Source organism: Nicotiana tabacum, chromosome 22 (genome assembly GCF_000715075.1).
Source record: "Nicotiana tabacum cultivar K326 chromosome 22, ASM71507v2, whole genome shotgun sequence".
In the NCBI taxonomy this organism is placed as follows: domain Eukaryota; kingdom Viridiplantae; phylum Streptophyta; class Magnoliopsida; order Solanales; family Solanaceae; genus Nicotiana; species Nicotiana tabacum.
The window spans coordinates 65,521,962-65,535,273 of record NC_134101.1 but is presented as its reverse complement, the minus strand read 5'-3'; the positions used below and the strand labels follow the sequence as shown (position 1 = coordinate 65,535,273).

General features: G+C 34.2%; 1 protein-coding gene across 10 annotated transcripts; it reads right to left on the bottom strand.

Moving 5' to 3' along the window:
- Positions 1–2,244: 2,244 nt before the first annotated feature.
- On the bottom strand, positions 2,245–4,509 carry LOC107820012 (uncharacterized). 10 transcript variants are annotated; one of them, XM_075244954.1, is made up of 6 exons: positions 4,234–4,483; positions 4,087–4,128; positions 3,706–3,759; positions 3,166–3,220; positions 2,752–2,828; positions 2,245–2,579 (listed from the first exon to the last, which is right to left on the bottom strand). In XM_075244954.1, the coding sequence occupies exons 3-6, from the start codon at positions 3,708–3,710 to the stop codon at positions 2,393–2,395; spliced, it is 324 nt and encodes a 107-aa protein (XP_075101055.1). In that variant the 5' UTR covers positions 3,711–3,759; positions 4,087–4,128; positions 4,234–4,483; the 3' UTR covers positions 2,245–2,392. The 10 variants fall into 10 exon arrangements, 7 of the variants coding, with proteins under 7 accessions (XP_075101055.1, XP_075101054.1, XP_075101057.1 ...); XM_075244953.1 differs by having other exon boundaries at positions 4,087–4,149; positions 4,234–4,482; XM_075244956.1 differs by having other exon boundaries at positions 4,087–4,171; positions 4,255–4,482.
- Positions 4,510–13,312: the final 8,803 nt, after the last annotated feature.

Genomic DNA, 13,312 nt, shown 5'->3' with positions numbered 1-13,312 from the left:
AACACACAATAAGTATAAAACACCATCAATTAAAGCTCAAACATGAATACAGTGCAGTGAATTAGAGTGCAATAAGAGACTAAAATATAAGGTTATAGCCTACAATCACTTGGGGAGCGGGTTGCACGCCGCAACGGTACTAATAATGATAATATGGTGGAATAAGGGAGGATTATGATATTGATTAATGATGATATGGTTGGATCGGGTTACGCGCCGCAACGATTTGTGTATGCATTAATTATTTTTGAAAATGATGATATGGTGGAATAAGGGAGGATTATGATATTGATAAATGATGATACAGTGTGATCGGATTGCGCGCCGCAACGGATTGTATATGTGATACTTGATATTGATTAATGATAATATGGTGAAATAAGGGAGGCCGATTATGATATTGATAAATGATGATACAGTGGGATCGGGTTGCGCGCCGCAACCGATTGTGTGTATTGTACTTGTTGTTGTTGTTGTGTCGTGTGTGAGTAATGGATCCTACGTGAACCATTGTATTACTTCAATGTATCAATCTGTGCTTCCGTGGTTACTTGGTAAATTCATTTTTAAGATGAATTTACTACGCAGAGTCATTATCTCATACCCTATTGAGTTGTTGATAACATAACGGTTTTAAACAAAAGAATTAGGAGTATGCTTACCTTATGTAACTCTTAAGTTAAAACTCGTCGTTTTATTTCATTCGACACTTTACTATTCATAATAGCGGTCATATTTTACTTTAATTGATTTCTCGAATTAAACTCCTCATCCTATCTGACATTTTTATTTTACTTAAAAATCGTTATTACGTTGTATCTTAACAAATTCTAGATTTAATTACTGTGACTTATCTTATACTTTATTTTATTTGAAAAAGATATTTTCCTTACCCGAATAACTTCTAAACTAAAATCATTTGATACCCTATCTTGTATAAATTATACTTTGTTTCACTGTATTTGGTTCCAAAACAGAAACTCATTTTCTCATTGATTTCTTACCTTACTTAAAACTGTTATTATGTTTTATTGTGTATAAATAGATCTCTTGGACACTTCTATTAGCATTTGACACGGATACTATGTACGTGGACTTTGCCATGCGAAAGTGGTTTGGAAAATATGGACACGAGATGTCATATGTGTAAGATTTGAAAGTTGTGACTTATGATTTGGGATTACGAGAAGGGGTACCTCGGGTAATGCTTGTTGTGTTTCGTGCATTAGGAACGATTTGATTGATTGAGTTGCCATCGGTTCTCCTTACTTGAATTCATCTATATTTCATTTGTATTCTAACTATGTTGTTGTTTTATTACCTGGTTGCTACTTGTTGCCATTTGTGCTTCTATTATTTCACTGTTGATTGTAAATTTGTGATCTTCCTGTTGTTGGTCTTACATTGAAGTTCTTTCCATTGTTAGCTTTATATTATATCCTGCACAGGTTTACATGTCTGGTAGGTGTCTTGACCTGGCCTCGTCACTACTCTACCGAGGTTAAACTTGATACTTATTGGGTACCGCTGTGGTGTACTCATGCTACGCTTCTGCACATTTTTTTGCAGATCCAGGTACTTCTGATCTAGTTGGTTTTGAGACTTATGTTTGCGCGGCTGGAGACTTCAAGGCATGCCTACTCGATGTTCGCAGGCCCCGAAGTCACCCTCTGTTGTGTATTATTTTCATTGTTTACTATTATTCCGGGACAGTGATGTACTAGTTATTCCTAGTTATTCTTAGAAAAACTTATGACGTGTACTATCGGTTTTGGAGTTATGTAACTGATATTGGTGCAGCTATGTTGTTAGATATATTATTTAATGTATTGCAACACTCACTACAAGAAAGTTACGATATGGTGACATTTTTTAAACGTCATTTTAAATCACATAAATGTCACAAAATGAATTGCCTACATTTATTTGACACTTGAATCAAATGTCGTAAATTTTAAAGTCGGGAATTTTCCGACATTTACATTAATGTAGGCAAATAAATAGTGACATTTATTTACGACTCTTACAAATGTCACAAATTTTGAGTTTTAACTTATTCTAGTTGCGACATACAAAAAAAAAACGGCGGCAAATCATACCCATCCTTGCTACACATACATAAAAACGTCGGGAAATTACCTCCAATTAATCAATAGCTTTTTTTCTTCATTTTAGATCCTAAAAAAAATAATAAATTCTAATCTTATACCATAATCATTCATATAATTTTGATCCCACAAGTCATACACCAGAAAAGAATTTTGTATAAAAACAAAAGAGTCACTTACATACTTTATTTTTAAAAATCTCATAACACCATTAAATAATGTTTCTCAAGCAATACAACATTTTCTCCTAATGCAGCTTTAGAAAAAGCTGAGAATGCTAACTATTAAAAACTCCAATGCAGACTACAAGAACACTGATCACATTGTTGGTCACTTGGTGAGCCTTCATACAAAGCGGAAACTGGAATCTCTATAGCCATACCCTTTTCACAACGGGAAATTTCTCTTTTTGATTCTAATTTTTGCATATCAACTTCTGATGAAAATGAGAAAGAGACCCCTGACAGCAAACTAAAGATAAAGGCGCAAATTAGAAATAAAAAACATAAGGATAAAAAAAAGTTAGCAGGCTACCTCTAAAGAAATTATATCGCAAATGGTATCACATGCAATGTTACAATTTGTGTAGCTTAAGAGCTTCCATCAAAAACGCAAAAAGGAAAAAAATGAGTGAGAAACTTACTAATCGAAAAGGAGGGGAGGGGGAAGGGGGGGAATGAAATTCAAGTTTTCCAGAATAAGCGAGCCACAAATGTGTACCTATTCCATAAAGTTAGAACATGGCAAGTTAAAGATGCTTGAACACATATTTGTTTAGTAAAAACAAATGCAACAACAAGGAAAAATTCTCTTTGTCAAGTTCTGCATGTACACCAAACATTTTTTAATTCTATAGTACTGATGATGGTTATTGAATAACTGGAAATTTAGCTGTCAAGTCAGAGGAGTGTTTGTAGCATGTTTTAGAATTTTCATTTTCAAAAATACATTTCAGAGCTTGTATGATATTCAGCTAATATGCATCATACATTGATAACTTTTCACAAGTGAACCACAAGAATTTTGTTAATCTCATTGAATTGTGAAGGTAATAAACCTTTGACATTGATGAGAACTTCGAGTATGCTCCTAAGGGAACTCTTTTTGAGCATCTGCACGGTAATATTGTTAGTAGTGCATTTCAGTGTTAATCATTCAGGATAGTACTGTCTTGAGTAATGAGTGATGCAAACTAGATTTCACCTATCCTAATTGAAAGAAGATGATCCTTTTGACTGGCCTGCGCGGATGAGAATGATCATCGGAATAAGGTATTCTACCAGACTAAACGATTGTTCTAATATATAAGAATATAATGCAATCTTACCTACCAATATATGGTAATTACTTTTTGGTGTGAGAGCAAGTTTAAGATTTGAATTAAATTTCGTGAAGCCCCCTACTGTTCCAACCATACCTGAGACTTAGGTAACTAATGCTTCAGAAACATAAATATTGAAACGACTTGCTTCATATATTACCAAATTAACTATGAATCTCAATCTCCTACTAATTTAGTATGACAAACTATTTTCACATTGCTTATGTATTTAAAAAAAAGAGGAAAAGAAGCATTCATATCTGAAACCAGAGTTACCTCATGTTTAGCAAGAACTTGACAACATTGATTATCTTTTACATTGGAACTGACCTACAACAAAGCAATCAAGCATGTGAATTTCTTTGGGAGGAAAAACTTAATAATATTCAGCACTCATGGAAAACGAAAGGAAATTGACCTAATTCCTTATTCAAAAACAAAATTAAGTTGGATTTAAAAGCAAAAAATAAATTAAGAAACAAACTTTAACTTCCATTGAGCACTCCAAACTAGTATCTTGCAGAGACATGAAAGTGCTTAATAAAAGTATCCAAAAGATTTCAAGAAATTAAAGTACCAATTTTGCATGAAAAGAACCTTAAAATCGTAAGCATAAGGCATTAGAGGCGGAGAAGAAGCTAACGAGTGGAAACGCACCAGCAGAGGACGAATCGCCAGCGAGAAAGTCACATTAACACACTGAAGAACTCGATTAAAAATCTTAAAATTTATAGTTATTACCCTAGTTGAAAAGAAAAAAAACAAAGGGGAAATCAAGCAGTGAATTTAACAATATAGACTCACAGTTAAAGGGATTCGACGAACTTGTCCTACTGGGGTTCCGTCCAACTGATAATGGTGGTAGGGTTTTCCGGCTTCTTTGCTTGGGTCGACGGGCGACGGCAGGGGACAAAGTAAAGGATGGGGGAAAATTCTAATGGGAATTTTTAGGTTTATTAATTTAATACTATATGATTTGCCAAATGAAAATAAAAGTGGAGAAATTACCACGTTTACTTTTAAGTGGCACTAATTACCGACTTATAATATGATATTAAAGTTAAAAGTCACAATATTCTAGACATTTTTTACTAAACGTCACTTTTTTTATGACATATATTAAAAACTGTCAGGAAAAGTATGCCTTTTATGACATTTATTATAAATGTCATTAAATCGTCATATCTTTTTTTAGTGAGTTAAGTTAGTTAAATTTTATTAATAATATGTGTTAGTATTATTTAGTGTTAAAGAATATATGCCAACACGGCATCTTAAAGTGGTAAATTGGAGTATGGAACTAAGGACGCTCGCAATTCTAGTGCAAATGAGAGAGTTGTCATCAGCAACGAAGGAGTTTGAATTTAACTACTACGAAATGATAAACCATATTAACTTCCAGATTCTATTATCAGAGGGGAGGTTAATTTCGATTCACGTTCCAATTCCTACTCTATTCCTAATAAATGAATATAATGTTAGTCTGATTGATGAAGAAATCCAGTCAACAATATACATCTGCTTCCAACATATTCTCAAATTTGTTTTAGTGTAACAGAAAATCGCTTGCAAATCACATTTACCAAATCTCTAGTCAAAGCAGAGCACATGTTGCCTTTATACTCATGAGTTTTGTGGCTCTCTTTTGCTTTTCGTCCTTTTTTTAAAGGTTAGGGAATCTGTTGACATTATCTTTTCAATAATTTGGCGCAGTCCTTTCCTCTGTCAGCATTTCTCACGTGCAAAAACTTTAAGTTTGAGAATTTGATTTTCGAAAAGTGACCGAATTGTTGGAATATCGTCTAAGCCTCAATAAAGCAAGAGAGTTAGAGTAAGTTGACGGCGTAAAATTAGTTATGATGAATCCTTAAAATATACTTAGAATTCATAATAAAAATTTTGAAAATCGAATTTAGTTTTCAGTAAAGATGTTGAAAATATGATTCTACAAATGTAATTCGAAATGGAACTTTAGAAAAATAAATTAGTTTTCGTTAAGGGAAATGTGTTTTTCTTAAAATAATCTTATTAAAGTTGAATCTTTTCAAAAATAAGAACTGAAATTATAATCTACTATTTCGCAAAACTACAACTGAAATTTTCGTATATTAATTCCATCCCCCCTTACGAGAATATTATAATATCGTACCAGTAAATAAAAAGATAGTATTGGACCAGAAAAAAGTAATAGTGGAAGAATATAAATAACAATTTACATTTAGAAAAAAGAATAACATAAACGAAAGGTATTGCACAAAAAGAATATTTGAACATTATAAAGCGGAGTAAAATATAATTAACTTAAAACCAATGATGAGAGAAGTTTCGGATGAAAGTGATCATAATATTAGAGTTAATGCACTGTTGATAATCGAAATGATTAGATTTTTCCTTTGATACCAAATGAAAACAAAGTTTTGGCTGTTTTAGTTTCGAAAATAATCTGATTTTGGTTTCAAATAGTTAAATTCTATTTTTAAAAGCAAACACATAATATCCAATTTTTTCAAAATTTTAATTTTCAAATCAACGTGCAAAATGTATTTACGTACATGTGAACAGATTTTGATATTTGTGTTTTTCATAAGTAATCTCAGTTGTAGAATGAGTCAACAGTAACACAAGTAGGAAATGGATGGCGTATTTAATTTAATGAACTTAATTATGTGGCTTTATCTAGATTTGCGTCATACAAATGTTCACGTTTTACTTTCTCTTCTTGTCCCTCCTATTTTATTGTGTTTTGGTCAACTTGGTATGCTAAATCTCGATTTGAATAGCAAGCTAATTAGGTTAATTAAGATGAAAGACTTCTTCACGTGAGTCAATTTAAAGTTGATGATCATTTATTGTCGTTCACAACTCTTCTTCCGTTTTGTTTGTTCATTATTAAAAAAAATTAGGTATGGGGATGGGGGAATTATCTTTATTAAAATAGAGGAAAATGTTTAAGTTAACATCTTGGAGATTGATGTAGTACCACGTGTATTTCGTTCGATAATAATACATATTAGGATAGTACTTAAGGAGGCACAGATCCACTTAATATGCCAGCTATGGAAGGAAAACAAGAATTGAGGCACGACGATTACGAACAAGAGAAAATATTAGATTGACTTATATATTTGCACTGTATCTTTCTTTCTTCTTTATATTTTTTCTATTTTGCCTTCATACAAAATAATAAAATTATAACATTCAAATTAATCACGAAAGAAAGCATACATTAGATGTGTAAAATGCGATGAACTCAAGTTTGTGCGTCTTTTTTTTTCCTTTTTTTTTGTCCTTTTATTAAAGGTAAGCAACATTGTATACGATCGAAACTGATTTCGGCCTTCGTACGTCTGATCAAGATGAGAACATAATGGACCGAAAAAAGTCTTCATAATATCGAGATGGGATCCGAAGAAGGCACAAACGAGCTTCAAATTTCAGGTACAGGTCAAAGACCGAGCTCGAAGTCATTATCGAGCTCGGGTCCGAATCGAACTATGATGAGATGTGATGGAATTGAGCTTAAGGGTCAGAGGCCAACCAATACCGAGCCCAAGTCATTACCGGACCCCGAGTCAGCATCTATCTCAAACCCGCATCGAGCTCTAAAACTGAAAACTGACCAATATCGATTCCGATCCAGATCGAGCTCATAGACAAGAGCTGTTGCAGTCGCACTAAAGGAGAGAATCTCGGTGGGAATTAGGGAAAAACTGATTTATCATGGGTTCCCCACTATGTATTTTTAATTATATTTAAAGTAGGATCCCCCATTATGACCAAGTTTGGCATACATTGTAACTGAGATATCATACACTCACATATTGAAGAGTTATCCTTTTTTAGCTTCATAAATTGATTCATTTTGCTTAATCCATAAATCATCTTCTTTCCAACTTTGCTTATTTTTCATTCTCTACAGTCAACACTCGATATTTCTATTCATTCTTACAATTTGTGTCAAGTTATACCACATATCCTTAGAACTACGTACAAATTTAACTCTATCCATTTTCAGGTAAACAATCATATCGACCCATTCACGAGCATAGGCGCATATATAGTTGCATAAAAACTGCACCTTACAAACATTTGGTTCGTCAAATTTTTTAATCGCCATGTCATTAGACTAGTTGACTTTGCATACTCATCTATTTGACCTCCATTCAACTCTCTTTTGGGGGGAGAAAAGAGAAAGAGAACTAAGAAACCTATTGTTATATGTTCATTTGCCTTAAAATGTGACCAAGATATATATAGAGTTTAATTGCTTGTTTACTTAAGATTTCATAGGAAAAACAAATGATACAGGTCCAATTCGCCTGTCCATTTAATATTATGAAGTCTGGCAAGTATTAATGATCATCTGATCAGTAAATTCAATTATTAATTACGTCAGTATTAATTAGACTGCAAATAACCAATATTTAAGAAGATGCATGAATCATGATCAAATCGTGGTCATTAATTTACTATTTGTGTTTTCCCGTAATTTATCTAACTTGTTGAACGAGTCTACAATAAGATAACTAGGAAGTAGTATAACATTGTTGACGAACTTAGTTAGTTATCCGACTTTTCTAGCTTTGCGACATACAGATGTGCACGTGTTTCTTCCTCTTCTTTTTTCTCTAGCACTCCTCCTATTTCCTTTGGGTTTTAGACTTTTAGTCAACTTGGGATGCCAACTTAGTACTTACCAATATCTCGATTTGGATTGCAAGCTAAAATTAGGCTAATTAAGATAAAGAAATTCTTCGTGTGAGTAAATTAATTTAAAGCTGATGAGTTATGGGTCGTTTACAATTTCTCTTTCTTCTTTGTTCTTTTGGGGGCAGGGGGCATTTAGACGGCAAATTAGTAAATTTGACGGAAAGAAGATGATCAAGTTATAGTCATTAACGTATGCAGATTGATATGGAATAGATTAATCGCCGAAGACAAACGCAATTATAGTAGTTGTTAGTAATTTTTGCGTTCTTTATAACTAATCATAGTCGTAGCACGAGTCACCAAATTGCATAAGTCGGAAGAAAGAGCCGTTGTTAATGAACTTAATTATTGGCTTTATATATATATATATATATATATATATATATATATATATATATATATATATATATATATATTCCTTCTGTTCCAGTTTACGTGAACTTATTTTTTTTTAGTCCGTTTCAAAAAGAATGGCCCTTTTCTAAATTTGGTAATATTTTAGCTTAAACTTACAATTGTATCCTTAATGAGAAGATTTTATAACCACACAAATACCATGTGCCCCTTTTTGACTTGTTTAGGACCATAAATTTTAAAAAAAATTATTTTTTTCTTAAACTCTGTGTCCAGTCAAAGTTTACATAAATTGGAACGGATGGAGTATATAGCTTTGCATCATATAAATATCCACGTGTTTGTTCCTCTTCTTGCTCCTATTGGGCTTTAGTCAACTTGGGCACGCCAAGATCTCAATTTGGATTTATTAGGTTATTTAAGATCATAGATTTCTTCACGCCAGTCAATCTGAAGTTGATGAGTTGTGGGCCGTTTACAGTTTCTCTTTCCTCTTTAATTATTTTATTTTAACTTTTGTGGGGGTGGTTCGAGGAATACTTTTCTAGTTTCTAGTAAGAAGGAGGAATATTTAAGTGGCATTTCGGAGATTGATGTAATACCTCATATTTTTTCTTTTTGATAATAGAGAGCTGGTAATGCAAGGTATGATATTCGATAAATAATAGGTCTGCACGTTTTCCTTCTCTACTTAAAATATGTATTCCCTCCGTTTCAATTTACGTTGAACTCATTTGACTGGACACAAAATTTAAAAAGTAAAAGAAATTTTTTGAATTTGTGATATAAAATGAGGCACATATATTTTGTGTGGTTATAAATCATTGCATAAAAGTAAATTATTTCCAAATAAAAAAAAAGGTCATTCTTTTTTGTACGGACTAAAAAGGAAATAGGTTCATATAAATTAAAACGGAGGGAGTATTAGGCTTCTGCTTGTGTTAGAATTCAAACTTATAGTACTTGTCTAATCCAGACTATCAGTAATGCGTCCTTATTAGGGGTTGTTTAACCAAAAAATAAAATCTTTAGTCAAAGCTTATTTTTAGAATAACTCGGGTTACTGATAACCAACTAATTCTTTACTTCCTCAGTAATTCACTTAAAAGGAAATAAAGTTGATAAAAAGTAACTAAAAAGAAAAAATAATCGATTGCACTGAATAAGCAAGAGAAAGTGAATATATTTCGATAGTACTTAGAACGTGTCTTTACAGATGAGATTCTCCCCCGTTATATAGGAGTTTACAAATATAACGTTTTCTCTTATTTATGGTGGAATCATTATGAGCTTTAATGGCATTAATTATCTGTTATGATTGGTAATCGTAACTGTCTATGAAGATTTTGTAACGATTCTGATTCCCCTTCTTCATTAATTGTAGGTCCGTGAATCTTCCCTCTTTCCAGTCTTGATTCATTCTGCTCGTGCCTCTTCAACAATTGTTTTAGGTTCGAACGTTGATTCTCCATTATCTCGTGGGTGTTTGCCTCGTACCTCTTGCGCTTCATACATCTTTTAAATGAAATATGTCAGTTGTCATTTCCTTATTGTTCCATGTATCATGCTCTGTCAGTTAAATATAATTCCACGTGTATCATTTATTTACCACCAATACAGATAGTCCCCCCACTTACTGAATATTCTATAATTGAATATTCGGTAAGTGATATGTATTTATGGCGGGAATTCTTTGCCGCCGTTTCCCAAGCATCATTGTGCTTTATTAAGAATTAACGTGTTATATGCCACTTCCATTAAATGCATATGCCACGTGGCTTTTGATGATTGGTTCTGTGGCTTCTCAGCGTTTTTTAGGACTTTTCATACTTCTTAGGTTTTATGAAACCTTCATTCTACAATGTTCTTCTTCTTCATTCTTCATTCTTCCTTCTTTTTTCGACGCATATTCCTATGTTAATTCCTTATACAACCATGTCATCATCAACTCCTAACCCTCGCAAAGTCATAATTGTTGATAAACTTTCTCCTTCATCTGCTCATGTGAGAAGTAGAAGAGGAGGCAGACTTCGTAGTTTAGGTTCGCCTAGGGCTTCTTTAGCCCCTAGATCTTCTTCTAGAAATAGAAAATCGAGTGAATTTATATGTGAACCAACGGTTGATGAAATTATTCCACAAGAACTTTCTTTCTCATCTGATCGAGAAACCATAAGAAATCAAGTTTCTTCTTTAGCTTCTCACGATCGTGCCGATCTTTATCCTACTCAAATTACCACTGGTTTAATTTCTCTTGTTCGAAGAGACTGTAATTGAAAACCTGACTTTCCCGTTTTAGTTCCTGATCCAAACCAAAGAATAACCTCATATCAGGCTGGTTATTCCTTTATTTATACATATCCTTTCACTTTAGGATTTAGACCACTCATTGACCCAGCAATCAATGAATTCTGGCGCTTCTTTAATGTACGCCTGGGACAAATTGGTCATATTGTTTGGAAGGTTGTTGCATGCCTTCGTTACCTATCTAACTTGGCTTTCCTGCCTTTCATCTTTCATCATTTGCTTCATCTTTATTCCCTCAAATTATTTCATGAATGGGTGTTTTCACTTGTGGCTAGAAGCAAGAGGGTATTGGTTAGTCCCGAGAATGATAGAGACCGTGGCTGGTATGCTCGCTTTGTAGCTGCTCCCATAAGTGCTTTGGTGGGTGAAGAGAATATGCCCTTTCCAGAAAAGTGGAATTTTGCACGTAAGTGTTTTTCCTTTACCTTTTCTTTTCTTTCTTGAAACAAGAAACTTTTAATCTCGTGTCTACTTTTTCAGCAACCGTGAAAGTTTTTGAGGAGATTCCTAACTTCCGTGCTTGGGTAGAAAAGTTATTGTCAGTTGCACCTATGGAGAGAAAGTCTTGGAAGTACCTTTTTCAAAGGTTTGGTTGGAAAGTCAAAACACACGGTACCTTTTCTGTTCAATTTCTTGTTTTCTCTTGTGTTGGCTTAGAAGCTTCTTACCAAACTTTTCTCTTTTGTTAGGATTTCCTATTCGTCGTGTCAGTCCCGCGTCTATTTCTTCTACAAGACTTTCTGTATCTCTTGCTCAAGAGAGAATTTTGAGCTCTTCATCGACAAGAAAAGTTGATGGTTCCCGTGGCTCTGAGGGTGAAGAAGAACAGGAAGAGAGTTCTTTAGTGAGCAGGCCTCGGGTTAGGAGGTGCGTTATTTCCGATGATGAAGCTACCCCTCCTCCAAGTTCAATCCCTTCGAGACTTTTAGATAAGCCCGAAAGTGCTGCATTAGTGATTTCCGATGAAGAGATGAATATTCCTCCCTGTGATTCTGCTGATCAGTTGTTTACCCATGGTTTTGATAATGAAGCCTTTGGTCCCGTTTCTGAAGAGTTGCCTCTAGCCTCTCTTCCAGTGTCAGTCCCCGTTCATTCTCAAGTTCCCCTACCTGAAGTTGCTGCTACTGCTCCCACCGTGACTGCTTCCACCTTCTCTACTATTCCAATTACTACTACTTCTCATGCAGAAGTTGGACCTTCTAGTAGCAATAAAGCGATGAAAAAGATTATCATTGAGGTTCCTGAGAGTAAGAACTTGCTGAAAATATCTGGTCAAGTTGATGTATGGTTGAAACCTTTGCTTGGTCCAGTAGAGAAGGCAAAATTGGAGAGTCACGGCTCATTGACTTGGATGAATGATATTGTTCATTCATCTCTGAAGGTTCGAGCTTTAACTTTACTTCTTCTTTTTTCCTTGTTGTTTTCTTTTATTTAACCACAACTCCCTTCCTTTCTTTTGTAGATCAATTTGATAGGCACGGAGCTTATGAAAAGGATTGTTCATACCGAGCAACAAGTCATTGATTACCGTAACGAAGCTGATAACTGGAATGAGCAATTTGAGGGTCTTCAACTGGAGAAGGAAGTTTTGGCTGAAGAGAGGAATGCCTTGGAGCAACAAGCGAAGATGGTTGCGGCTGAGTTAGCAATTGAAAAGGCATCTCCAAGTCAAGTTGACAAAGAAAAGGATATCCTTGAGTCTTCATTCATTGAGCAGCTTTTGAAAGCCACTGAAGAGATAAGGGGTCTGAAGGAACTTCTTAACCAGAAAGAGACTTATGCCGGAGAGTTAGTGCAATCACTTACACAAACTTAAGAAGATCTCTGTGCCTCTTCTCATAAGATTAAGTTCTTGGAGAGTTCTCTTGCCCCTTTGAAGACTGTATTCTATGCTTCCAAAGTTGAGAAAGAAGAGTTGAATGCTGAGATTGATCAGTGGGAGAAAGATTATGAAGCTCTTGAAGATAAGCTGACACTCGATGTGAGTTGGGCTTTTTTGAATACCTGCCTCAAAACTTTGATGGAGGCTAGCCAGGAAGGCTTCGACCTAAATGCTGAGATCACCAAAGCTAAAGAAACGATTGAAAAAACCCAACAAAGTCAAAATTTTTTCTCACCTGAGGTTGATGTTCCCGAAGGTGATGATCCTATTCCTAGTGAAGTTAGTGTTAAAGCCCCTACTCCCCAAGTTGAATCTTCTCCCGTTGCTGATGATGCCACTTTGGATGCTGCCCCTTAGTGCTTTTCATAACTTAGTTTTATTTGAAACTTTTTGATGGGAAGTTTTTTTTCTTTTTGGAATGGATGTTAGTTTTTACCCCTATCTTGTTTTATGGTTTGATAATAAACAAGTACCTTAGTTTTGGCCAAGTTTAGTATATAAATCTTTGCTTATTTTGATGTTGAGTTTTTGTTTTACTCTTTGGCTTTTAAACCTACATTTACAATACTTTAAAATTTCGTGATTTTGATAGACACGAATTTTTATAAAAGAAGTCCCTTTTATAAACGACAC